We start from the raw sequence: 26,307 nt of genomic DNA, 5'->3' as shown, positions 1-26,307 counted from the left end.
TTGTAGGAAAGTACTAAGTCGATCATGAGCGAATTCATACTCCGACTCGAACTTTGCCGATTTGCAGGTGGCTGTGCCCACAACCTTTTTAACCGACTTCGAAAAGGAGGAGGTTCTCAATTCGTCGGAATCTTTTTTTTTAATTTGAGTTCTCAATCTGTGCCTGGTTTGCACCGGACCAGTCAACTAACGCTGGCCATACACTAACAAGTTTGAACGGACTTGAAGCCGCGGCGTCTAGTAAACTTGACAGTGTATGGTATTGACGCCACTTCAAGTCCGCTGCAAACTTGACCGGTAAACTTGATCGTATATGGCCAGCGTAAGCTCGTTGTAAGTCGTATCACGCGACGTTGATGGAAAGAAGGCAAAGGCCGTATTTCAGTACACCTTGGTTCAGAGACTAAGATACACGTATTAGTGCTGATCGGATAAGGATAATGATGCGACGTACTAAGTTACGGATATAAGTCAAAATGTACCGTGCGTTCTTCACTTTTGTGTCATTAGGATTTTTGAGTGTGTGCGGTCAGTATTTCCAATCGCCATGCCCGGATTATTTTGACTACAGAAGTGATAATAATGGAGTGCATGGGGTCATTAAGTTGCAGCCATTCGGTCCTGTCTCCACTTTGCTAGTCAAAGCGAACTTTACTGTAGCTACTAGGTTAACCTCAGTAAGTACCTACCTACATTTTTATTTTTACCCGACTACGCCAAAGCTAAAAGGAAGAATGATTTTAGCAGTGTACCTATGTATGTACGAGTAGGTTTGTATTTATGTGTGTTCCACCGTAGCGCCTGAACTACTGAACCGATTTTAATGAATTAGGTGTCAATCAATTCGTTAATATAGTCCGAGTGACGAAGGCTACATTTTATTCGAAAAAATCGACCTGACGGGGGTGTTACATCCAAAAAATGGGGCTCTCCAAAATTTTTTTTGCTATTGCATCGAGTGGGATATCAAATGAAAGAGAAATCAATTTTGAGTTCATAAGTATAACTATAGGTAGTAGGTACCTACAATGTTGAAATACATCGAGAGGCAGAAAAGCAATTTTATATATAGTATATCGCTATCTATCGGCAGTTCGCGGGTAGTAGTCGAGTTTTAATGCAGTTTATGTTTCAACTATAGGTTTCTCTGTGTGTCTGTCGTCATTCTCTTTGCTGAATCATCAAGAGTGAGAGAAAGCTTTCCACCTCCCATTTGGAGAACTACCTCCTTTTTGGAAGTCGGTTAATGACTATAATTAGATAGGACTTTGCAAAGATGAAACTTATTATGCTACGACGTAACTCGTAGTAAGTACCCACCTACTACGTAGCTACATTTGTAAAGTACCTTCCAACTTAATACTTATTACCTAGTATCTAGTATACTTTTATAATTATATACTTATATTTTACAGTTTACATACAGTATATAAAGTTAAGGTCATATCAGTTTATTTTTAAAAGTTCAAACAGGAAAGAAAATAGAGGCTAGTGCGTACTTTAGCGACTATTAAAAGTTCCCTATAGAGTAAAAGTAATTAGTTATAGGTCAACTCATATTAGATAGATGTAAACGTCAACATCGTGCTTCATATATATTATAATAATTTAAATCTTCGTTTACATCCCTCCACCTGCAGATATACAAGTGCTCAGCTTATAATTGGATAATTCGATAAGACCGATTTACTTGTTTAGATCGCGTGTCTCAAATAAATTAAGGCGCTTAGAAATAATATCTTCTCGGTTAAGGTATAGGTACCTATACTTAGTATCTATTATATTATTTATAACTTACTTCAAAAACACAACCACCCAGGCTGAGCCAGTCTTTTAAAGTTGGGGGTCCTGGGTTCGATTCTCGATCAGGTAGGTTTTGGTCAATATAAAGTTTCTACTTTAAAAATTTACTCAGGTCTCGTTTGTTGCTCAGTCCAAACTGTGTCTTTACTTACCACTAGCTGATGCCCGCAGCTTCGCCCGCGTGGATTGGTCAGATCCCCTGCAGCATCAGGATTGAGGAGTTGGACTCCAAATTTTTTATGAAACAATGTCGCAAAGTTCCTCTATCGATTAAAAAAGAAATGACGCAAATCGGTTCAGAAATCTCGGAGATTTCGGTGTACATAGGTAGAAAAACACAACTCCCTTTTTAAAAGTCGGTTAAAAAAGTAGCCTATTTTACGCCCTGGTCAATCCTCTACTTGCCTGTGAAAGTCCCGTCAAAATCGGTTCAGCCGTTCCAAAGATTAGCCTTTTCAAACAGACAGACAGACAGACAGACAGACAGACAGACAGACAGACAGACAGACAGACAGACAGACAAAAATTTTAAAAACGTGTGATTCAGTTATGGTATCGTTCAAATAACCATATGAGCTTAATATGAGGTAGTTATTTCGAAATTACAGACAGACACTCCAATTTTATTTATTAGTATAGATGATCGCAGTATTGCGGTCACTTTTAAAAGAAAAATGTTTATGTGGCATCGGACCTTAAGGTTGAAATCTATAGAGCGCACTTTGACTTTGCTTAGACTTAAGTTTCAATTAAAACGAGACAGATTTATGCGCTGTCTCGTTTTAGTCTGAGCAAACTCAAAATCTCTAATAGATCTCAGCCTAAGTCTTAACAAAAAGTTTTTAGAACTAGCTGATTAAACTATACGTTGTTGATATGTCAGTCAGTGAGTTTTCCTTTTAAATATTATGTAGATTAATATCGTAGGTATATTGCATGATTAAAAAATAAATATTTACTTCCCATTTGCTACAACGTGACAGAAACTTATAGGTAGGTACTTAGTTACCTGTTTGTAATAATTGATGGTGAATCCATGTCAATGTACCTAATCCTTTACAACGTAGGAATACCTATTTAGTACTCATAATTAATTAAATGAATAATTCTTATGGAATATAATAGTCAGGTACATTTTTAAAATAACACAATCATTAAGTTAAATCATTATAATATCTATGCCTCCCATGTCTCATATGTTGATAGCTACGTCGGCCTCCTATTCGGGGTCGTAAGTTCGATTCCAGGAAAGCACCTCTACTTTCAGAGTTTAAACGATTGGGTATCACTTTCTTTAACGGTGAAGGAAAAAACTATGAACCTGCATGCCTGAGGGTTCTCCATAATTTTTTCAAAGATGTGTAAAGTCTGCCAATCCGCCCTTGATCTACGTGGTGGTCTTTAATTGGCCAAACAATTCTCTTTTTTTGATGAGAGACCCGTGCTTATTAGTGAGCCGGCGCGGCGATGGGACGATGATCATGATGATGATGATCATGCATGTATTTTTGCCTGAGTTCTATCTGGAAGAAGTTCTTAAGATAACACCTAAGTAATATTCTTTGCGAAAAACATGAGACTCATTTTTCGCAAAGAATAAATTACCGTTTACCGGTGCTGATACATTTTGATCCGATCACACATCAGAGAAATGGGCATGGAAGGAGAATTTAAAAGGCACTTGCTTAATGTATTATATTTATTTAAAAAAATAAAATGTGCCTACCTAACTGTATCCACCTAATTGCTCTTCCTGGTTACGCGTTAAAAACTGCTTTATCATTTACCATCAAGTGAGATCGTTATCAATTATTGCTGCCAAAAATAACAAATAACTGGTCAGAAGCGTGTCATAAAACGCATAAGATAGGGTTCCGTAGACATGCTTTTTTATTCCGTTACTATGTAGTAAGACCTTGATTGCGGTAAGTGATGATGCAGTCTATGATTGAGTGGGCTACCGAGATGGTAGCGTAGTACTTACCTACCTTTATTTTTATCGCTTGGCGGCACGACTATAAAAAAGGTTCTACCGTAAATCAAAAAGGTTAAAATATCAAAGGTGTAATTCAAAAAGAGAATAATCGGAAGCTTTCGAAAAGCTTTGTAAAATTTTAAAATATCTTTTCAACTAGATACCTTTCTAGGGTGCGAAAAATTTTATTTTTTTACTTTCGGACAGACGGACAGTTGTCCGTCTGTCCGAAAGTAAAAAAATAAGGGCTCCGTGTTTTATTTACTACGGAACCCTAAAAATATTAACAGTTATGTAGTTTATTTTGCCAAAGTGCCAATATAAAGATGCACTCAATCGGGCGGCCCGAAACATGAATTACGGTCAAAAGATATTACGGTAGTGACTTTTAACCAGTTAGCCTCAATAATCTCAGTTATAGCTGCTATAAATACATTTGTACGTATTATCTTATGAATGGCGGGCATCACACTAATATTATAAAGGCGAAAGTTTGTGTGTATGTTTGTCACTCCTTCACGCAAAAACTACTAGACGGATTTGTCTGAAATTCAGAATGGAGATAGATAATATCCTGGATCAGCACATAGGCTACTTTTTATTCCGGAAAATCAAAAAGTTCCTACAGGATTTCGGAAACCTAAATCCACGCGGACTAAGAGGCATCAGCTAGTCTATACTAATATTATAAAGAGGAAACCTTTGTATTTTTGTATGTTTGTATTGAATAGGCTCAAAAACTACTGGACCGATTTCAAAATTTCTTTTACCATTACTTAGAGGGATTCTTCCGAATCCGTATAGGCTATATTTTATCCCGGAAAATAGATAGGATTTTTCGTGGTAGTGTCCACCCGTGTGAAGCCGGGGCGGGTCGCTAGTCTTTCATAAGTTTGTTGATCATAAAATAATAGTGACATTGAAACAAAACTTTATTGCACACAAAACAAGAAAAACACATAAGGAAACTATAAACTAAAACAACACTCACCTATTTTAATGGGTAGGTATAGAGACAGCTTGCATTCCGGAGACGTCGGACGGATTTCAACCTGGAATATCAAAAAATACCTATCACAGAAATTCACACGAGAATAAGAATAGTATTAATCGCACTTGATTCAAAAGTACTATTTTGAATTTTGAATTTATTATGATATTATAACAATAATATAATATTTCAAGATTGAAGGACATAATGTAAGACACTAAAATAATCATAAACCTACCTACTGATGAAAACAGTCATAAGTAAAAAATGTGGTTTTGGGTGACTTATTTCTTACATTCTGTATTCTCATAAGAGTCACCCAGTTAAACATTAAACGTGTATTGTTTGCATAAATACATGAAGTACTTAAATCATCGTAGGTGATTCCCCGTAGGTCCTCTTTATTTGTACTTGTGTAGGCAGTACCCATGGCAGGCACATAAATTGCCCTTAGTGAAAACTTGGAAGCATCTAGTAGACAGGTATTGCAAGTCGTGCATCAAGTCTCTGTAATGAAGTTCAATAACCTATTATATGGGTTATAAATACCTTCGAAAGAGGGAATTTCTTGCTGAAGGATAGCTATAATTACATCAAAATTACATTTGCTGAAAAAGAAAAGCTGAACTATACACTATTTTCATTTCAATCACAAAAGTTAAAGCTTCAAATCCAACAAATCTGTCTAGTCTGGTGGGAGGCTTCGGCCTTGGCTAGTTACCACCCTACCGGCAAAGCCGTGCCGCCAAGTGATTTAGCGTTCCGGTACGATGCGGTGTAGAAACAAAAGGGGTATGGATTTAATAGAAACTGCCATACCCCTTCCAGGTTAGCCCGCTACCATCTTAGACTGCATCATCACTTACCATCAGGTAAGATTGCCGTCAAGGGCTAACTTGTATCTGAATTAAAAAAAAAAAACTTTTTTTGTCAGCAGCTTCGCTCGCGTTGAAGTCTTCAATATTGTTACGTTACCAAGGCGATTCCTCAAAACTTGCATACATCTCAATTACTTACCTCATAGATTGTACATGTAGATTATTATTATAGAGTGCACTAGTTTATATCCATGTAGGTATTTAATTTCTATATAATTAGGCATGTTTTTGAAATTAGATAAACTGGTTATTTACATAAATGTATGTAATTGAACTCCTTCGCAGATAAAATCTTGAATTAAATATTATTATGTAATTAATATCTTTAGGGAAAGCTTTTTAATTATTCTTAATTTACTTATAATTTATAAAGTAAAAATTATTTTCCGCGTTTCATCGTCAAACAGTTAATTTAAACGTGATCCGTGATGGTGGGTTGGTTATTTTCAAGTAAGTGTATGTTGACGTATCGAGAGTTTACTAGACATTTTCGACTTTCTCTTGAATGAAACTTGGCAAAACCCGTGCGTTACTTACACGAAACTTAGTAGCGGTTTATACACGTTCCACGTACCTAGTATTATTAACTTGTACCTACTAAAGGAGGACGTGTTAAGTATACAGAAACATTTCTAATTTTAGTGAACAATTTGTCGTCAACTAAGACCCATTACACAGGGTCGATTTGTCGCCCGGCAACTGAATCGACGGCGACTGTTTGTTAGAATCTCTAATTTATAGGGAAGTCGCGTTTATGCGTTACATGAAGTTGCGGCGACTGCGTGCGTATAGACACGGCGACTTCCATATACAAATTAGAGATTCTAACGCTAGCCGACGACTGACTGAGTATGCGGGCAACTTTTCAACCATGCGTACTGGGTCTAAGGTCTAATAGTCCTCTACTTCTATATTAGTAGGCCTCTTGTAAGAAGTTCCACACGCTACGGTCGGGTCTTTCAACGCTTCGCTTTCCAGTGCGAGGTCACCATTGCAGCACTTTGAGAACCCTATCTATTGGTTGGACCTATGATGCACTACCCATTACTATTTGAGCTTCACCACCGTTGGACTATGTGGATTAGGTACTCTGTAAAATTTGACCTTCATACTATTTACATTTTGATTTAGGCTGAGGTCCCTGAGGCCTCGAGTGAAAAAGCACAATTGAGTGTAATGTCCAAAATTCTCCTTTATTTCTCGGATGATACAAGCTAAATGAAGATAAACGTAGACTAGTTCTAAGTAGGTATTAAATTAAAGAAAAGCAAGTTTTAAGTCCTACCTACTTAATATTGATTAGGATGTAATTAGGTAAACTTTGGTTATATGTATCTTTTGCAAAGGCAAATTGTACCTACCTACATAAGATTCTTTGTGCTGTTTCGTCGTAATGATGTGTCAGAGTAAAAAAAAACATGAGATAAAAACATATCAAAATTACCTGTAATTATTATAAATGAAATAGGCAGGTACTTAATATCTAGCTACTATTAACTTAGGTACCTCTACTTAGCCACTGTAAGTTATAAAAACCACATTCATTCAGTGAAGATAGGTAGGTAACCTACTAGTTGAGGTATTGTGACAAACAGGAAAAAGTTTTACTTTTTACTTTTGCCAAATATTAAAAATATTTTGAATGGAAATTCCGAATTTGGTCACAGATTTATTAGTAGGTATAGGTACCTAGATAAATCATTTATTATCATAATTTTCTAATATATTATAATGTTTTTAAAGATGTAAAAACTGTATCCCCGTGCGTAAGTATATATATCTCTACCTACACCTACGAATTACATATTATGTATAATATTATATTGTAACTATACATATGTAAGTATAGGTACCTCCTAGGTATAGTTATATACCTACGTTCGTTGGCATTTACTTACCTACTCTACTACAGAATTTTAAATGAGTTGACGTTATCCGAGTTATAATCTAGGTGTGTCCAGTTATTATTATTATTATAAGTATGTTGTAATATGAACCTTTTCTACACTAGATTTTACATAACTGCCAATAATATCTTAAAAAGTACTTAAAGCTTCTATTATTTTTAAGTAGGTAGGTTTCTAAAAATCTAGTGAGAACGCTTTGATTTTCCAACATAAAATGTAGCCTATGTTTAAATCTCTTTAACTAGGTATCATGCAAAAAATCATCCCTACCTGCAGCTGTTGCGGTGAGATTGAAGGACAAACCAACAAACAAATACACTATTGCATTTACTGTAATAGTTCGTATGATTTAAGGCCACTAATTCAATACCTCACCTCAGGTGAAACGTAGGAATGTACCATATGGAACATATTATTACCTACTTATGTTTATCCTTCATCTCTCTCTTTTAAATTTTTCCTCTTGTGAGGTTGGCTACTTATATACTATCATGGTATTATATCATAGAGAATCAGACCTGCTGGCAAGTGATGATGCAGCCTAAGATCGAGCGCGCTTGCCCAAAAGATGCCTATTCACTCTTGACTTGAAATAAAAACTAGAAGAAAAACTGAAAAAAAGGGTGTTCTATATAATATCTATCTAGCGTTCAAATAGAAACAATTTATAGAACACCAAGTTAGTGATATATATACCCGTATTTTGTACCTATTCCTCGAATCTATGGACAAACTGTAGCAACTAAAAGATGCAAACATTTGCCTGATGGTTTGCTTATTAAGTACTAATCTACTCGTAATAATTATATATTTACTATAAAAACCATTTATCTCAGTCATCAGTATTCAAGACAACACAATATTGTGGTTCAAAACGTGTTTCAAAAGGCACACGTTATATTTTCCTGCAAAAGACTGGCCCCTTCCGTTAATGTGCTGATGTCGCGTGTACTTCACTATTTCTACTTCATAATATCTGGGTACATCAATAATTCTGTTTTTTTTTTTTTAATTTAAGTAAGTATTTAAAATATTACAATAATACTTAAAGCTAGCCTTGTCTAATTACTATACCTACAACTCATGCCCGTGTGCGCCTAGAATATACTGGCTGCATTTCCGCGCTGGACAGCCAGGCTGATCCGTTGCACAAAAAAAAAGTCAGCCCTTCTAACACCCGATGAGACTATTAATCGCGGTGAATTGTCTCGTAATTTTTTTTAGACTATTCTAAAGACTATACTCAATTGCCAAACTTTCATCGGAATAATATTTACCTATTTAATAATGATGTTTCATTTTATCATAATAGGTATACCTACAAAACATTGGCTTGATAAATACCTATTTCATTTTATTTACTTAGTAGTAATTTATTCGAAACGCTACGGGTACCTAATTATTTACATAATGTAAAGATGATTAATCGTAGGCATTTTACATACATAATTAATCTATCTTGAAAATTATTATCTATATCTCTTATAGGTATTCACTAAACTTGATAATATTATCTTCGTGGACTAACACCTGCTTACTTAGTCAAATCCTCAAAATTTTGGAAACACTAAACTTATATACATATTATAATAGGTAGGTCCTAGGTTTCTTATGCTCGGAACAGTTAGCTCACAAAGTACGACGAACTCTGATGATAACTACTTAGCAAGCTATTGAGAAATCTCTCGACTTTCTACCTCTGACTCAAAAGAAGATAACTGTACATACTCGTACCTACCTACAAGCACATCATTAAGGTCATGTTTGAATGATTCCAAAAATATCTTCAAATTATGCCGCAGCCTGGGTGTCCTAAATGATTCTTAAAAAAAAAATTGAGTGAATGGAGTAAAATAAAACCGGTATCAGTTGCATTTGTAGCTACCTATTCCTACAATCAAAATTAAAGTGTGATTTTTAGAGCAATCAGTGGCGAAAACTGAAACTGAAAATGTAGGAATAGAGACCATTCTCTCAAAGTTCCCTATAGAGTAAAAGTAATTAGTTATAGGTCAACTCATATTAGATAGATGTAAACGTCAACATCGTGCTTCATATATATTATAATAATTTAAATCTTCGTTTACATCCCTCCACCTGCAGATATACAAGTGCTCAGCTTATAATTGGATAATTCGATAAGACCGATTTACTTGTTTAGATCGCGTGTCTCAAATAAATTAAGGCGCTTAGAAATAATATCTTCTCGGTTAAGGTATAGGTACCTATACTTAGTATCTATTATATTATTTATAACTTACTTCAAAAACACAACCACCCAGGCTGAGCCAGTCTTTTAAAGTTGGGGGTCCTGGGTTCGATTCTCGATCAGGTAGGTTTTGGTCAATATAAAGTTTCTACTTTAAAAATTTACTCAGGTCTCGTTTGTTGCTCAGTCCAAACTGTGTCTTTACTTACCACTAGCTGATGCCCGCAGCTTCGCCCGCGTGGATTGGTCAGATCCCCTGCAGCATCAGGATTGAGGAGTTGGACTCCAAATTTTTTATGAAACAATGTCGCAAAGTTCCTCTATCGATTAAAAAAGAAATGACGCAAATCGGTTCAGAAATCTCGGAGATTTCGGTGTACATAGGTAGAAAAACACAACTCCCTTTTTAAAAGTCGGTTAAAAAAGTAGCCTATTTTACGCCCTGGTCAATCCTCTACTTGCCTGTGAAAGTCCCGTCAAAATCGGTTCAGCCGTTCCAAAGATTAGCCTTTTCAAACAGACAGACAGACAGACAGACAGACAGACAGACAGACAGACAGACAGACAGACAGACAGACAAAAATTTTAAAAACGTGTGATTCAGTTATGGTATCGTTCAAATAACCATATGAGCTTAATATGAGGTAGTTATTTCGAAATTACAGACAGACACTCCAATTTTATTTATTAGTATAGATGATCGCAGTATTGCGGTCACTTTTAAAAGAAAAATGTTTATGTGGCATCGGACCTTAAGGTTGAAATCTATAGAGCGCACTTTGACTTTGCTTAGACTTAAGTTTCAATTAAAACGAGACAGATTTATGCGCTGTCTCGTTTTAGTCTGAGCAAACTCAAAATCTCTAATAGATCTCAGCCTAAGTCTTAACAAAAAGTTTTTAGAACTAGCTGATTAAACTATACGTTGTTGATATGTCAGTCAGTGAGTTTTCCTTTTAAATATTATGTAGATTAATATCGTAGGTATATTGCATGATTAAAAAATAAATATTTACTTCCCATTTGCTACAACGTGACAGAAACTTATAGGTAGGTACTTAGTTACCTGTTTGTAATAATTGATGGTGAATCCATGTCAATGTACCTAATCCTTTACAACGTAGGAATACCTATTTAGTACTCATAATTAATTAAATGAATAATTCTTATGGAATATAATAGTCAGGTACATTTTTAAAATAACACAATCATTAAGTTAAATCATTATAATATCTATGCCTCCCATGTCTCATATGTTGATAGCTACGTCGGCCTCCTATTCGGGGTCGTAAGTTCGATTCCAGGAAAGCACCTCTACTTTCAGAGTTTAAACGATTGGGTATCACTTTCTTTAACGGTGAAGGAAAAAACTATGAACCTGCATGCCTGAGGGTTCTCCATAATTTTTTCAAAGATGTGTAAAGTCTGCCAATCCGCCCTTGATCTACGTGGTGGTCTTTAATTGGCCAAACAATTCTCTTTTTTTGATGAGAGACCCGTGCTTATTAGTGAGCCGGCGCGGCGATGGGACGATGATCATGATGATGATGATCATGCATGTATTTTTGCCTGAGTTCTATCTGGAAGAAGTTCTTAAGATAACACCTAAGTAATATTCTTTGCGAAAAACATGAGACTCATTTTTCGCAAAGAATAAATTACCGTTTACCGGTGCTGATACATTTTGATCCGATCACACATCAGAGAAATGGGCATGGAAGGAGAATTTAAAAGGCACTTGCTTAATGTATTATATTTATTTAAAAAAATAAAATGTGCCTACCTAACTGTATCCACCTAATTGCTCTTCCTGGTTACGCGTTAAAAACTGCTTTATCATTTACCATCAAGTGAGATCGTTATCAATTATTGCTGCCAAAAATAACAAATAACTGGTCAGAAGCGTGTCATAAAACGCATAAGATAGGGTTCCGTAGACATGCTTTTTTATTCCGTTACTATGTAGTAAGACCTTGATTGCGGTAAGTGATGATGCAGTCTATGATTGAGTGGGCTACCGAGATGGTAGCGTAGTACTTACCTACCTTTATTTTTATCGCTTGGCGGCACGACTATAAAAAAGGTTCTACCGTAAATCAAAAAGGTTAAAATATCAAAGGTGTAATTCAAAAAGAGAATAATCGGAAGCTTTCGAAAAGCTTTGTAAAATTTTAAAATATCTTTTCAACTAGATACCTTTCTAGGGTGCGAAAAATTTTATTTTTTTACTTTCGGACAGACGGACAGTTGTCCGTCTGTCCGAAAGTAAAAAAATAAGGGCTCCGTGTTTTATTTACTACGGAACCCTAAAAATATTAACAGTTATGTAGTTTATTTTGCCAAAGTGCCAATATAAAGATGCACTCAATCGGGCGGCCCGAAACATGAATTACGGTCAAAAGATATTACGGTAGTGACTTTTAACCAGTTAGCCTCAATAATCTCAGTTATAGCTGCTATAAATACATTTGTACGTATTATCTTATGAATGGCGGGCATCACACTAATATTATAAAGGCGAAAGTTTGTGTGTATGTTTGTCACTCCTTCACGCAAAAACTACTAGACGGATTTGTCTGAAATTCAGAATGGAGATAGATAATATCCTGGATCAGCACATAGGCTACTTTTTATTCCGGAAAATCAAAAAGTTCCTACAGGATTTCGGAAACCTAAATCCACGCGGACTAAGAGGCATCAGCTAGTCTATACTAATATTATAAAGAGGAAACCTTTGTATTTTTGTATGTTTGTATTGAATAGGCTCAAAAACTACTGGACCGATTTCAAAATTTCTTTTACCATTACTTAGAGGGATTCTTCCGAATCCGTATAGGCTATATTTTATCCCGGAAAATAGATAGGATTTTTCGTGGTAGTGTCCACCCGTGTGAAGCCGGGGCGGGTCGCTAGTCTTTCATAAGTTTGTTGATCATAAAATAATAGTGACATTGAAACAAAACTTTATTGCACACAAAACAAGAAAAACACATAAGGAAACTATAAACTAAAACAACACTCACCTATTTTAATGGGTAGGTATAGAGACAGCTTGCATTCCGGAGACGTCGGACGGATTTCAACCTGGAATATCAAAAAATACCTATCACAGAAATTCACACGAGAATAAGAATAGTATTAATCGCACTTGATTCAAAAGTACTATTTTGAATTTTGAATTTATTATGATATTATAACAATAATATAATATTTCAAGATTGAAGGACATAATGTAAGACACTAAAATAATCATAAACCTACCTACTGATGAAAACAGTCATAAGTAAAAAATGTGGTTTTGGGTGACTTATTTCTTACATTCTGTATTCTCATAAGAGTCACCCAGTTAAACATTAAACGTGTATTGTTTGCATAAATACATGAAGTACTTAAATCATCGTAGGTGATTCCCCGTAGGTCCTCTTTATTTGTACTTGTGTAGGCAGTACCCATGGCAGGCACATAAATTGCCCTTAGTGAAAACTTGGAAGCATCTAGTAGACAGGTATTGCAAGTCGTGCATCAAGTCTCTGTAATGAAGTTCAATAACCTATTATATGGGTTATAAATACCTTCGAAAGAGGGAATTTCTTGCTGAAGGATAGCTATAATTACATCAAAATTACATTTGCTGAAAAAGAAAAGCTGAACTATACACTATTTTCATTTCAATCACAAAAGTTAAAGCTTCAAATCCAACAAATCTGTCTAGTCTGGTGGGAGGCTTCGGCCTTGGCTAGTTACCACCCTACCGGCAAAGCCGTGCCGCCAAGTGATTTAGCGTTCCGGTACGATGCGGTGTAGAAACAAAAGGGGTATGGATTTAATAGAAACTGCCATACCCCTTCCAGGTTAGCCCGCTCCCACCTCAGACTGCATCATCACTTACCATCAGGTAAGATTGCCGTCAAGGGCTAACTTGTATCTGAATTAAAAAAAAAAAACTTTTTTTGTCAGCAGCTTCGCTCGCGTTGAAGTCTTCAATATTGTTACGTTACCAAGGCGATTCCTCAAAACTTGCATACATCTCAATTACTTACCTCATAGATTGTACATGTAGATTATTATTATAGAGTGCACTAGTTTATATCCATGTAGGTATTTAATTTCTATATAATTAGGCATGTTTTTGAAATTAGATAAACTGGTTATTTACATAAATGTATGTAATTGAACTCCTTCGCAGATAAAATCTTGAATTAAATATTATTATGTAATTAATATCTTTAGGGAAAGCTTTTTAATTATTCTTAATTTACTTATAATTTATAAAGTAAAAATTATTTTCCGCGTTTCATCGTCAAACAGTTAATTTAAACGTGATCCGTGATGGTGGGTTGGTTATTTTCAAGTAAGTGTATGTTGACGTATCGAGAGTTTACTAGACATTTTCGACTTTCTCTTGAATGAAACTTGGCAAAACCCGTGCGTTACTTACACGAAACTTAGTAGCGGTTTATACACGTTCCACGTACCTAGTATTATTAACTTGTACCTACTAAAGGAGGACGTGTTAAGTATACAGAAACATTTCTAATTTTAGTGAACAATTTGTCGTCAACTAAGACCCATTACACAGGGTCGATTTGTCGCCCGGCAACTGAATCGACGGCGACTGTTTGTTAGAATCTCTAATTTATAGGGAAGTCGCGTTTATGCGTTACATGAAGTTGCGGCGACTGCGTGCGTATAGACACGGCGACTTCCATATACAAATTAGAGATTCTAACGCTAGCCGACGACTGACTGAGTATGCGGGCAACTTTTCAACCATGCGTACTGGGTCTAAGGTCTAATAGTCCTCTACTTCTATATTAGTAGGCCTCTTGTAAGAAGTTCCACACGCTACGGTCGGGTCTTTCAACGCTTCGCTTTCCAGTGCGAGGTCACCATTGCAGCACTTTGAGAACCCTATCTATTGGTTGGACCTATGATGCACTACCCATTACTATTTGAGCTTCACCACCGTTGGACTATGTGGATTAGGTACTCTGTAAAATTTGACCTTCATACTATTTACATTTTGATTTAGGCTGAGGTCCCTGAGGCCTCGAGTGAAAAAGCACAATTGAGTGTAATGTCCAAAATTCTCCTTTATTTCTCGGATGATACAAGCTAAATGAAGATAAACGTAGACTAGTTCTAAGTAGGTATTAAATTAAAGAAAAGCAAGTTTTAAGTCCTACCTACTTAATATTGATTAGGATGTAATTAGGTAAACTTTGGTTATATGTATCTTTTGCAAAGGCAAATTGTACCTACCTACATAAGATTCTTTGTGCTGTTTCGTCGTAATGATGTGTCAGAGTAAAAAAAAACATGAGATAAAAACATATCAAAATTACCTGTAATTATTATAAATGAAATAGGCAGGTACTTAATATCTAGCTACTATTAACTTAGGTACCTCTACTTAGCCACTGTAAGTTATAAAAACCACATTCATTCAGTGAAGATAGGTAGGTAACCTACTAGTTGAGGTATTGTGACAAACAGGAAAAAGTTTTACTTTTTACTTTTGCCAAATATTAAAAATATTTTGAATGGAAATTCCGAATTTGGTCACAGATTTATTAGTAGGTATAGGTACCTAGATAAATCATTTATTATCATAATTTTCTAATATATTATAATGTTTTTAAAGATGTAAAAACTGTATCCCCGTGCGTAAGTATATATATCTCTACCTACACCTACGAATTACATATTATGTATAATATTATATTGTAACTATACATATGTAAGTATAGGTACCTCCTAGGTATAGTTATATACCTACGTTCGTTGGCATTTACTTACCTACTCTACTACAGAATTTTAAATGAGTTGACGTTATCCGAGTTATAATCTAGGTGTGTCCAGTTATTATTATTATTATAAGTATGTTGTAATATGAACCTTTTCTACACTAGATTTTACATAACTGCCAATAATATCTTAAAAAGTACTTAAAGCTTCTATTATTTTTAAGTAGGTAGGTTTCTAAAAATCTAGTGAGAACGCTTTGATTTTCCAACATAAAATGTAGCCTATGTTTAAATCTCTTTAACTAGGTATCATGCAAAAAATCATCCCTACCTGCAGCTGTTGCGGTGAGATTGAAGGACAAACCAACAAACAAATACACTATTGCATTTACTGTAATAGTTCGTATGATTTAAGGCCACTAATTCAATACCTCACCTCAGGTGAAACGTAGGAATGTACCATATGGAACATATTATTACCTACTTATGTTTATCCTTCATCTCTCTCTTTTAAATTTTTCCTCTTGTGAGGTTGGCTACTTATATACTATCATGGTATTATATCATAGAGAATCAGACCTGCTGGCAAGTGATGATGCAGCCTAAGATCGAGCGCGCTTGCCCAAAAGATGCCTATTCACTCTTGACTTGAAATAAAAACTAGAAGAAAAACTGAAAAAAAGGGTGTTCTATATAATATCTATCTAGCGTTCAAATAGAAACAATTTATAGAACACCAAGTTAGTGATATATATACCCGTATTTTGTACCTATTCCTCGAATCTATGGACAAACTGTAGCAACTAAAAGATGCAAACATTTGCCTGATGGTTTGCTTATTAAGTACTAATCTACTCGTAATAATTATATATTTACTATAAAAACCATTTATCTCAGTCATCAGTATTCAAGACAACACAATATTGTGGTTCAAAACGTGTTTCAAAAGGCACACGTTATATTTTCCTGCAAAAGACTGGCCCCTTCCGTTAATGTGCTGATGTCGCGTGTACTTCACTATTTCTACTTCATAATATCTGGGTACATCAATAATTCTGTTTTTTTTTTTTTAATTTAAGTAAGTATTTAAAATATTACAATAATACTTAAAGCTAGCCTTGTCTAATTACTATACCTACAACTCATGCCCGTGTGCGCCTAGAATATACTGGCTGCATTTCCGCGCTGGACAGCCAGGCTGATCCGTTGCACAAAAAAAAAGTCAGCCCTTCTAACACCCGATGAGACTATTAATCGCGGTGAATTGTCTCGTAATTTTTTTTAGACTATTCTAAAGACTATACTCAATTGCCAAACTTTCATCGGAATAATATTTACCTATTTAATAATGATGTTTCATTTTATCATAATAGGTATACCTACAAAACATTGGCTTGATAAATACCTATTTCATTTTATTTACTTAGTAGTAATTTATTCGAAACGCTACGGGTACCTAATTATTTACATAATGTAAAGATGATTAATCGTAGGCATTTTACATACATAATTAATCTATCTTGAAAATTATTATCTATATCTCTTATAGGTATTCACTAAACTTGATAATATTATCTTCGTGGACTAACACCTGCTTACTTAGTCAAATCCTCAAAATTTTGGAAACACTAAACTTATATACATATTATAATAGGTAGGTCCTAGGTTTCTTATGCTCGGAACAGTTAGCTCACAAAGTACGACGAACTCTGATGATAACTACTTAGCAAGCTATTGAGAAATCTCTCGACTTTCTACCTCTGACTCAAAAGAAGATAACTGTACATACTCGTACCTACCTACAAGCACATCATTAAGGTCATGTTTGAATGATTCCAAAAATATCTTCAAATTATGCCGCAGCCTGGGTGTCCTAAATGATTCTTAAAAAAAAAATTGAGTGAATGGAGTAAAATAAAACCGGTATCAGTTGCATTTGTAGCTACCTATTCCTACAATCAAAATTAAAGTGTGATTTTTAGAGCAATCAGTGGCGAAAACTGAAACTGAAAATGTAGGAATAGAGACCATTCTCTCAAAATATCACCCTGCAATAATATGCAGAATTTATACTTTTATTGAATACTAGAGGATGCCCGCGACTTCGTCCGCGTGGATTTAGGTTTTTAAAGATCCCGTGGGAAGTGTTTGATTTTCCGGGATAAAAAGTTGCCTATGTCAATTACAGGTACGCAACCTACCTCGGTACCAAATTTCATACAAATCGGTTAAGCGGATGGGTTTTTGGAAATCCCGTGGGAACTGTTTGTTTTTCCGGGATAAAAAGTAGCCTATGTCCTTCCCCGGAATGTATCCTAAGTCTGTACAAATTTTCATTAAAATCGGTTCAGCGGTTGAGCCGTGAAAGCGTAGCAGACAGACAGACACACTTTCGCATTTATAATATTAAGTATGGATATCAGTAAAACTTAAAGATAGTTTGTCTAATTACTGTGTAAAGCAGTGGTTCCCAAAGTTGACTGGGCTACGACTCATCTGATTTAAGTTTACAAACTCGGGACCCACCTCTAGGAAATTTAAGCGTTAGCAATATTAATAAAGGACTTTTGAAATAACAAACTGTTTTAATACAATCTTTTATTACTTAATTATATAAATTTAATGGGAAGGATGAAATTGTTTCCTATGTTTCGCCATTACAGTTTTGACATCAACTTTAACTTTAGTTACTTTTAATCGCAGTGAGTTTGATAAGTCCAATTTATTTCGGTATTTAGTTTTAATTCGGACGGTTGGTACTATAGGCAGGGCCCGCTCAATATTCGCTCGCGACCCACCAGTGGGTCGCGACCCATAGTTTGGGAAACCCTGGTGTAAAGCATGCCCGGATGGAATGGTGCCAAGAATACTGGCTTTATTTTCGCGCTGGATAGCCAGGCTAATCTTTCGCGCAAAACATGAGCTCACGGCCCACCCTTCTGTCGTTGTTCCAGTGAGGCAATTAACCTGTATTTAGCTCGAAGGCTCAATGGCCCAAGGGTCTATTCCTCATTAGAAACGGCATTTCGAACCAGTGTTATAGGTATTTTCTGACGCAAATCTTATTCATGTGTTTAAGTTTAGATATTTGAATAATTCTATTCTATTCAAACAAAACAAACTAACTGCAATAATTCTTTGCTGCTATTTTTGCAGACATATGCGGGCAGCATCGTGCCCGTCGGGTCAGAGCTGCACCTCCTTCAGGACTTCAACCGAGGAGTTCCACTGCAATACCGGGTGAATTTCCCCGTAGCGTCTCCCGTTCCGCAGCTCACGGCCCTAATAGTAAACGATAACGTCGTATGTTATGGACCTGGAGGTAAGACCACACTGTTCATATCTAAATACATATTATAAGTACAAAAAGAAAAGTCCTGAATCACTTATTGACTGACTCATTAACGCCCAGCCCAAGCTCTTGGACCTAGGGAGCTAGGTCAAAATGTAGACACGGAAATATGGATTTTTCTAAATTGCCACGAGAGTGAAACCACAGGTATTCGCTAGTTTTTCATAAAATCAATGATACTTAATCATCATCATCGTGAGACCTCTTCAAAATGAAACTTAGAAGTCATCATACGAAAAGCTTCTCTGTAGAAGGCCTTAGAAGTCCTTTCCATCCTCCTGCGTCTAACCATTCGCGCCTTTTGCAACCTAGATTTCTTTTGCCTACAATCCTCCCTTCCAACACTTCGCTGGTTCAATAACCCAAATAACCATGAAGAGGATGCTTTCGATACTAAAAGAAGTCATTCCTACTTGCCGATCTGTGACACTTTTCGCCAATCGTCTCACTTCCAAAGGCTTTGCAAGTTTATTTTTGTTTGAGAACCGCCTACAGGATTACACACATGTATTACTAATTTACTAATAATATGCTTTAGGTTCTAGGTTCTCATGTAACTCCATTTATGGGCAGGATTCTAGCACGCTCGTCAATTTGATTGTTTACGTACATCAAAATACAGGACTTTTGTTTTGGACAGAATTGTTCTGTATTCTGAAACGCGTCCGCCACTGTTTCCGCGCCCACTCTTCCAACGTGAACATTTTACGTAATAAATAATAATACTTACGTATAAACAAATAATTAATACATGACGTAGGTATTTCGCTATGAAATATTATACCAAATAATTCACTGTCAGCCCATCTTTTAATGTAAAACTATTGTAAAAACTCTGACAAAAAATGTTTTAAAGCTGTTTTTATATAAGATCAGATTAAGTTTATAAATTCTTGTATCTATACCTGTTACTGTCATATGAAATTAAGTACACAATTAAAAGGTCAAGGGTACTTTACTCACTAGCCGCTAAATTCCACGGATTCCTGATAAAGATCAATAAGAAATTACCTATACTTTTAAATAGTTACTTACTAGTAAGTGATTCGATTCTACTTACATACTTGCGGAAGTTTGCCTTCACGTATTAAACAGACAAAATCAATAAATGTAACTTGCGTCAGAATGCACTGTGCACCACCGATTTTATTAAAAACAAATAAGTATAACTTACTTTCACCTCGTGAAAGAGCCGTAATAGCCTAGTAATTAATACGTCCGTGTCTTATGGGGAGGTCTGAGGTTCGATCCTGGGCACGCACCTCTTATTTTTCGGAGTTACCTATGGGCACGTTTTAAAGAATTAAATATCACGTGCTTCGAAGGAAAAAGTCGTAAAGAAATCTGCATGCCTAAGGGTTCTCCAATTGTTCCCAAAGGTGTGTGAAGTCTGCCAATCCGCACTTGACTAGCCTGGTGGACTATGATCAAACCTTTATCTTTTCCTTTTCTGAGAGGACACCCGTGCTCAGTAGTGATGCGACGGGTGAACTACCACCTCGTAGCATGCAGCTCCTTCAAGACGCCTTGTAGATTTCACACCGCATACGGGGCATCCCATAAGTCGTACATTCCACAATACATACCTACCTAATCTTGAAAGTTTTCCATTCCACTTTACCTTCAGTTAAAAATATATTTTATCTTTAAACAGATTCACCAGCTCCAGGCCAGTACGTCACAACGATAAGTCTCCAACACATGCTCTTCTTCAAATCTGAAACAAATGGACTGCACCCTGTTCATAACCAACACCAAACTCAACGCCCGGAAGTTATATACGCACACCAGATGCCATCTAACTCTCCGATAAATCCGACTAATTTCATCAATTATATCGACACAAACAATGAAAATACTAGGAAGCCTGGTGAGTGTTAAGTATGGGTTTTTTGCTTTAGCGCTAAGAAGCTCTGGTCTTGGAACTTTCCTTGTAGGTTCTTAATAATATGACAAAGACAATTGGCTAAAGGTATGCCCGTCGTATTTAGCTGTGACATACCTTGACGCCCACTTTAACGACTGAAATTGATAATAAAATCAATCCTATCTGTAATCTATCCATTGATGAATCTAGAATTTAGAATCTATCGATACGTAGCAACGCTGTTATTTACCAAAATATTAGTTTTTTTATTTGACATAAGAATTATACAATGTTGCTAAGAAACTTATCGACTGATTAAAGATAGATTGATTATTAACATCGGCCGTTTAAAGTTTTAGTTCTAACTGGAATTACTATCTTTTCGAGTTACTACTTTTAATGGATAGGTACTCTATCTTATTCTGGACTATTTAGGTAACTTAGTAACTCTTCCCAGCGATTCGACTACAATCATGCGAACTATTCTTATCGCTTGAAACCGCATTGAATTTTTTATTTATTTCATGCCTTCAAGGTTCTTCAACCTAACTAATCTCATCATCATAATAACATAAACTTATTTTATTAACATAATATTCACTAATAAATACCTGCTCTTTGGTCTGGATCTATTTTATATTTGACAACTATATGCTATAGTAGAATAGAATTGCGTATATATCTGGCAATTTGGCTTAAAATCATTGTTTGTAAATCATGCACTACAAATTCAAAATTACTCATATGAAGAACTAATTGGATTACATTTGTTTTTAGATGGCCAAACGTATTACATGGTAAATAACGGTTACCCAGTATACCAATCGCCAGACATATACCCGGAATACTTCCCGGACTATAACCGACCGTTTAACCAACCTGACTTTATTATAGATACTCCTGAAAGGCATACTACAAAAGTAACGACAGTTAGAACTACTACTACAGCTAGGACAACTACACAGAGACCCCGAACCACATCACCTCCAGAACCTGTGTAAGTAATCTTTTAGTAACGTATAATATAATCATCATGATCAACCCATTTCCGCCCCACTACTGAGTACGGGTCTCCTCTCAGAACACAGTGGTCTGTGTCTCAGAATGAGAAGGGTTTAGGCCATAGTCTGCCACGCTGGCCCAATGCGGATTGGTAGACTTCACACACCTTTGAGAACATGGAGAAATCTCAGGCATGCAGGTTTCCTCACGATGTTTTCCTTCACCGTTAAAGCAAGTGATATAGTATAGCAAGTGTCTACCTACTACAAACGCGCTGCCGAACAAAGCAAAGGCTAGTAAAGCAGCTGCGCTTAGACTAAAATTATTCTCGAGACCCTTGCCTCGAAAGCAGGTCATCAGCAAGGTGCCTACTGAGCCCTCCTTATATGGAATGCTCTAGGTACATTAGCAGTAGCTGACAAAAATCTTAAAAAAACTTGCAATAATCAACATCTTGAATACGTATTTTAGCATCGAAATATAATTAGTGAGATGTGTTCATATAAGGTCTATGAACCATCTGGTCTGATCAGGTAAATAATATCATGGAGCATATTGTGTGCGATGGTAAATGGCAAGTGAAAAAGAAAATTATTTAACGACCCTGTGTTTTAGATTTTGGCAAGGAAGAGCGTAAATCTAAGTCCATTCCTTGCTGTGGTTTCTTCCTAAAGTGCATCTCACTTTTTAACTGACTTCAAAAAAAGGAGGAAGAGATTCTCAATTTGTCAGAATCTTTTTTTGTCCACTAGGAAATTTGTACTTAAAATTGTCTAATCTTATTTCAGACCTTCACCACCATCAGATCGCATCGGATCTTCATCGTCCGCAGAATGTGGCATAAACTTCAGAAACGACCCAAATGCCCCAATAGTGCCCCTGATCGTGAAAGGGGAAACTTTCGAGCGTGGGGAATGGCCGTGGCTGGTGGCGATTTTCAAGCGGAAATTCAGTTCGTTGAGCTACATCTGCGCTGGAACTCTTGTTTCTGAGCGTCATGTGATAACTGGTGAGTAATACTTAATTCATGAAGAATCAGCTCATGAAGATCTTCCTTAATTCAGTATCCCCTCTACCATTAAAGGACAGGAGTGTCATTACTTTAGTCCTTTTAATCATCAGATCAGTCATCAGATCGAGTTTATAAGCTAGTTTTTGAGAGCTAGAGGGTAAGGGAGCGGGAAAGCCTCTACGCAGCGCTCCTCACCTGCCCGCAGTCACTGTCTACTGTGCTGGTCTACAAACAAGACTCTGGCGACTGACAAATGGCGGTATAACTATTTCATATTGCTAGATTGGATAAGTGGCACAGGCCGGTGTCAGACAGCAGCGACACCGGTACCACGACTCACGACAACCAGTCAAAGTACCACCAACCAGTCAACTAGTAAAGCCAAGGTCTTCATAGCTAATTATGTAATAATAATATTTTTTTTTTTTTTGCAGCGGCTCATTGCATGCAACGTAAGAGCACTTACACGGCTATAAAGAACCTCGTAGTAAGAGCAGGAGTATACAACCTTGAGGACTGGAATGATGACGACATCACGGTGACCAGAGGCCTGGCTGCAGCCTCCATACACCAAGCTTACAATGCGTCAACACTTGCAAGTAAGATGCTTCAGTTTATAAAGAACCTCGTAAGTAGTAAGGTGTTGTACAAACTTGAGGACTGGAATGATGACGACATCACAGTGACTAGGGGTCTGGCTGTGACTTCCATATTCGAAGCTTACAATGCGTCAACACTTGCGCAAATAATATGCTTCAATTTGTGAAGAATCTCGTAAGAGCAGGAGTATATTATAACCTTGAGGACTGGAATGTTGGTGGCCAGGGGCCTGACTCCATCTTCCACACACGAAGCTAACAATGCGTTGACACTTGCAAGTCATCATGATCAACCCATCGCCAGCCCACTACTGAGCACAGGTCTCCTCTCAGAAGAGAAGAGTTTAGACCATAGTCCGCCACGCTGGCGAAGTAAGGATTGGCAGACTTCACACACCTTTGAGAACATTATGGAGTACTCTCAGGCATGCAGGTTTCCTCACGATGTTTTCCTTCACCGCTAAGCAAGTTACATCTGATTTCTTAAACCACACATAACTCCAAAAAGTTAGAGGAGAGCGTGGGAACCCCCGACCTCCCGATTAAGAGGCGGATGTTTTAACCACTAGGCTATCACGGCTATATACACATGCTAACACAATTTTACAAATCGCAAACTTACTACGACGTTCTTTATAAATTGAAGCATCTTGCAAGCACAGTTTTACGATTTGTAAAACTGTGCTTGCAAGATGCTTCAATTTATAAAGAACGTCGTAGTAAGTGAGGCCTTCCCCTACTTCCTATCTGTATTTCAATTTTTAACGCTTAATTCATAATCTTTAATATTTCTAGATGATATCCTCGTTATGACGCTGACCAAGAATTTACCTCTGAGCGAAAACATAAGACCAGCTTGCCTTTGGAGCGGAAATCCAAATCTGAAGATGATCGTTGGAAAATCAGGAGTTGTACGTTTTACTTCATATGTTCCCGCCTATGAGCCGGTGCACATATGGCGAAGCGCAGCGCAAAGCATTTTTCACAGTCAAAATATTATTGACATCACCCTCATTGAAATAATATGTAAAATCAATTGTGCATCCGTGCGGATACTCGCGCATCCGCGCGTAGTCCCGCGCGTGCTCGCGCATTCTCTGGTAGAAATTCACGTAATGTGTCACGCGATTAGAAAACTTCACGGGCACGCATGCTCTGCGCTGCGCGCCGCCATATTATGTGCGCCGGCCCTATAAAGATTTAATTAGGTACACAAGGAATCAAACCACATTATAAACCAGATAAGTTTGTACGGTTCAACATGCAAACACACCTCTTAAACACTACGCATAATAAGTAGACTGTGTTGGTGCATGATCGACGTATAGCTTTTTATTTTTAACTGATTTCAAAAAGGAGTTTATATATTCGAACCTCAGAATAAACAAATTCGAACCGTATCATATTGTATACCTTCGATAATTCCCGCGTAGTATTATCTCGAAAGAGAGGGCGAGAAAGAGTTAAGCGATAAGAATTTACGCTACAGAAAGAGAGGCGTTTGTAAAATTTTTGCCTGCAGTGATGTGCGACCTGAAATGCACGGTATAGCGTCATAACAATAATCGCTATTTAAATATAATTAACGTCTTTGCGGAGTGAATCTTTTGTACCTGCTACAATAATTTAATTATTTATTCCGTGGTAGCAGTGGAAAGGTGGTCGGTCTATAGCACATTTATTTGGTTTAGCGAATTAAATCAAAATAAGCCAGTTCTTCCTTGCACGGACTTCTGCAAAGTATCCACAAGATTAATTAAAAATAAATTAGTATTTATGTAGGAAATTAATATGTTTTCTGTTACATTAGGTGGCTGGTTGGGGTGCTAACGAAATGGGCCCCGGCGGTAAAGGCGAGCCGCGCATGGTAGAGATGCCCATAGTCAGCACTGAAACATGCCGGTCCAGTAAACCTGAGTTCCATAAACTGACATCGTCGAAAACGCTTTGTGCAGGTGGGTAATCAAAGCTGCATTGTAAATATGGGCGTTTGGAAGTAGTTTCGATAGCTGCAAAGTGTCGCTACTAGATGGCACTAACAGTCGCTTCAGTACTGAGTGAACATACATTGTAATCAAGAAGCAGTAGGCGAAGCCGTGGCTTAGCGGTCGTAGCGTCGGGCGCGAACCCAGAAGTCGCAGGTTCGAATTCTGCCGATTTCGTAATTTTTGATATGTATTTAAAAATGATTAATATCTTATTATAATTTCGGCGTTAATCTAGTCTTTTGAGTTTTACTCTACTATCTGGTGAGCTACTGAGGCTTGTTGGCTAGGTGTTGGAAGAGGCATTTAATAACTTATTTTTTTTTTTGTAGGAGATCACAGCGGCTCGGGCCCCTGCTTGGGCGATTCGGGCGGCGGTCTCTACTTGTTGGAAAATGGACGTTGGAGAATACGTGGAGTTGTGTCATTATCATTATGGGCTGAAGGCGACGCTGTGTGCAACGTCGACGACTATATAGTGTTCACTGATACAGCTCAGTATTTGCCATGGATCAATAGTGTTATGTCTGAAAGTATTCGTTAAAATATAGTGGTTTAAGTATAAGATCATGGTTGTTTTAATGGTGTTATTTGTACAAAGGAAAGCCTAAAAAAGGGGTTCCGGCTGAAAATCAGCGCTGTATGGGCAAGGCATATAGCATTTAATGCTGAGTTGGGACCTCTTTTTTCGGGTTGATCCACACATGACACAGTTTATTACGGCGCTTCTTCTGCTTGAGGTCTTTTGACTTTAATGCTCAAGTATTAGAGGCTCCGGGATAGCCTAACCCGTTGTATATAACTGGTAATGTGGCACAGCTTGCAAAAATAAACATTTTTAGGGTTTCGTACCTCAAAAGGAAAATGAAGCCCTTATAGGATCACTTTGTTGTTTGTCTGTCTGTCCGTTTGTCCGTCTGTCGTGTCTGTCAAGAAAACCTATAGGGTACTTCCCGTTGACCAAAAATCATGAAATTTCG

General features: G+C 36.9%; 1 protein-coding gene across 2 annotated transcripts; it reads left to right on the top strand.

Annotated features, from left to right (window-relative positions):
• The first annotated feature begins 395 nt into the window (after positions 1-395).
• LOC123871410 (serine protease gd-like) lies at positions 396-25,894 on the top strand. 2 transcript variants are annotated; one of them, XM_045915194.1, is made up of 9 exons: positions 396-677; positions 18,667-18,832; positions 20,517-20,732; positions 21,624-21,726; positions 22,520-22,740; positions 23,178-23,342; positions 24,138-24,253; positions 25,153-25,297; positions 25,660-25,894. In XM_045915194.1, the coding sequence occupies exons 1-9, from the start codon at positions 477-479 to the stop codon at positions 25,869-25,871; spliced, it is 1,545 nt and encodes a 514-aa protein (XP_045771150.1). In that variant the 5' UTR covers positions 396-476; the 3' UTR covers positions 25,872-25,894. The 2 variants fall into 2 exon arrangements, with proteins under 2 accessions (XP_045771150.1, XP_045771149.1); XM_045915193.1 differs by having other exon boundaries at positions 21,507-21,726.
• Positions 25,895-26,307: the final 413 nt, after the last annotated feature.

Source organism: Maniola jurtina, chromosome 13 (genome assembly GCF_905333055.1).
Source record: "Maniola jurtina chromosome 13, ilManJurt1.1, whole genome shotgun sequence".
Taxonomy (NCBI): Eukaryota; Metazoa; Arthropoda; class Insecta; order Lepidoptera; family Nymphalidae; genus Maniola; species Maniola jurtina.
The sequence above is the reverse complement of the archived record's forward strand: the minus strand, read 5'-3'. Positions and strand labels throughout refer to the sequence as shown.

Coding starts and splice junctions, on each gene's coding strand:
- LOC123871410 (XM_045915193.1), top strand. CDS start 477: ATGTACCGTGCGTTCTTCACTTTTGTGTCATTAGGATTTTTGAGTGTG. Junction 20,733..21,506: donor TGAAAATACTAGGAAGCCTG/GTGAGTGTTAAG, acceptor ATTTGTTTTTAG/ATGGCCAAACGTATTACATG. Junction 22,741..23,177: donor TGAGCGTCATGTGATAACTG/GTGAGTAATACT, acceptor TTTTTTTTGCAG/CGGCTCATTGCATGCAACGT.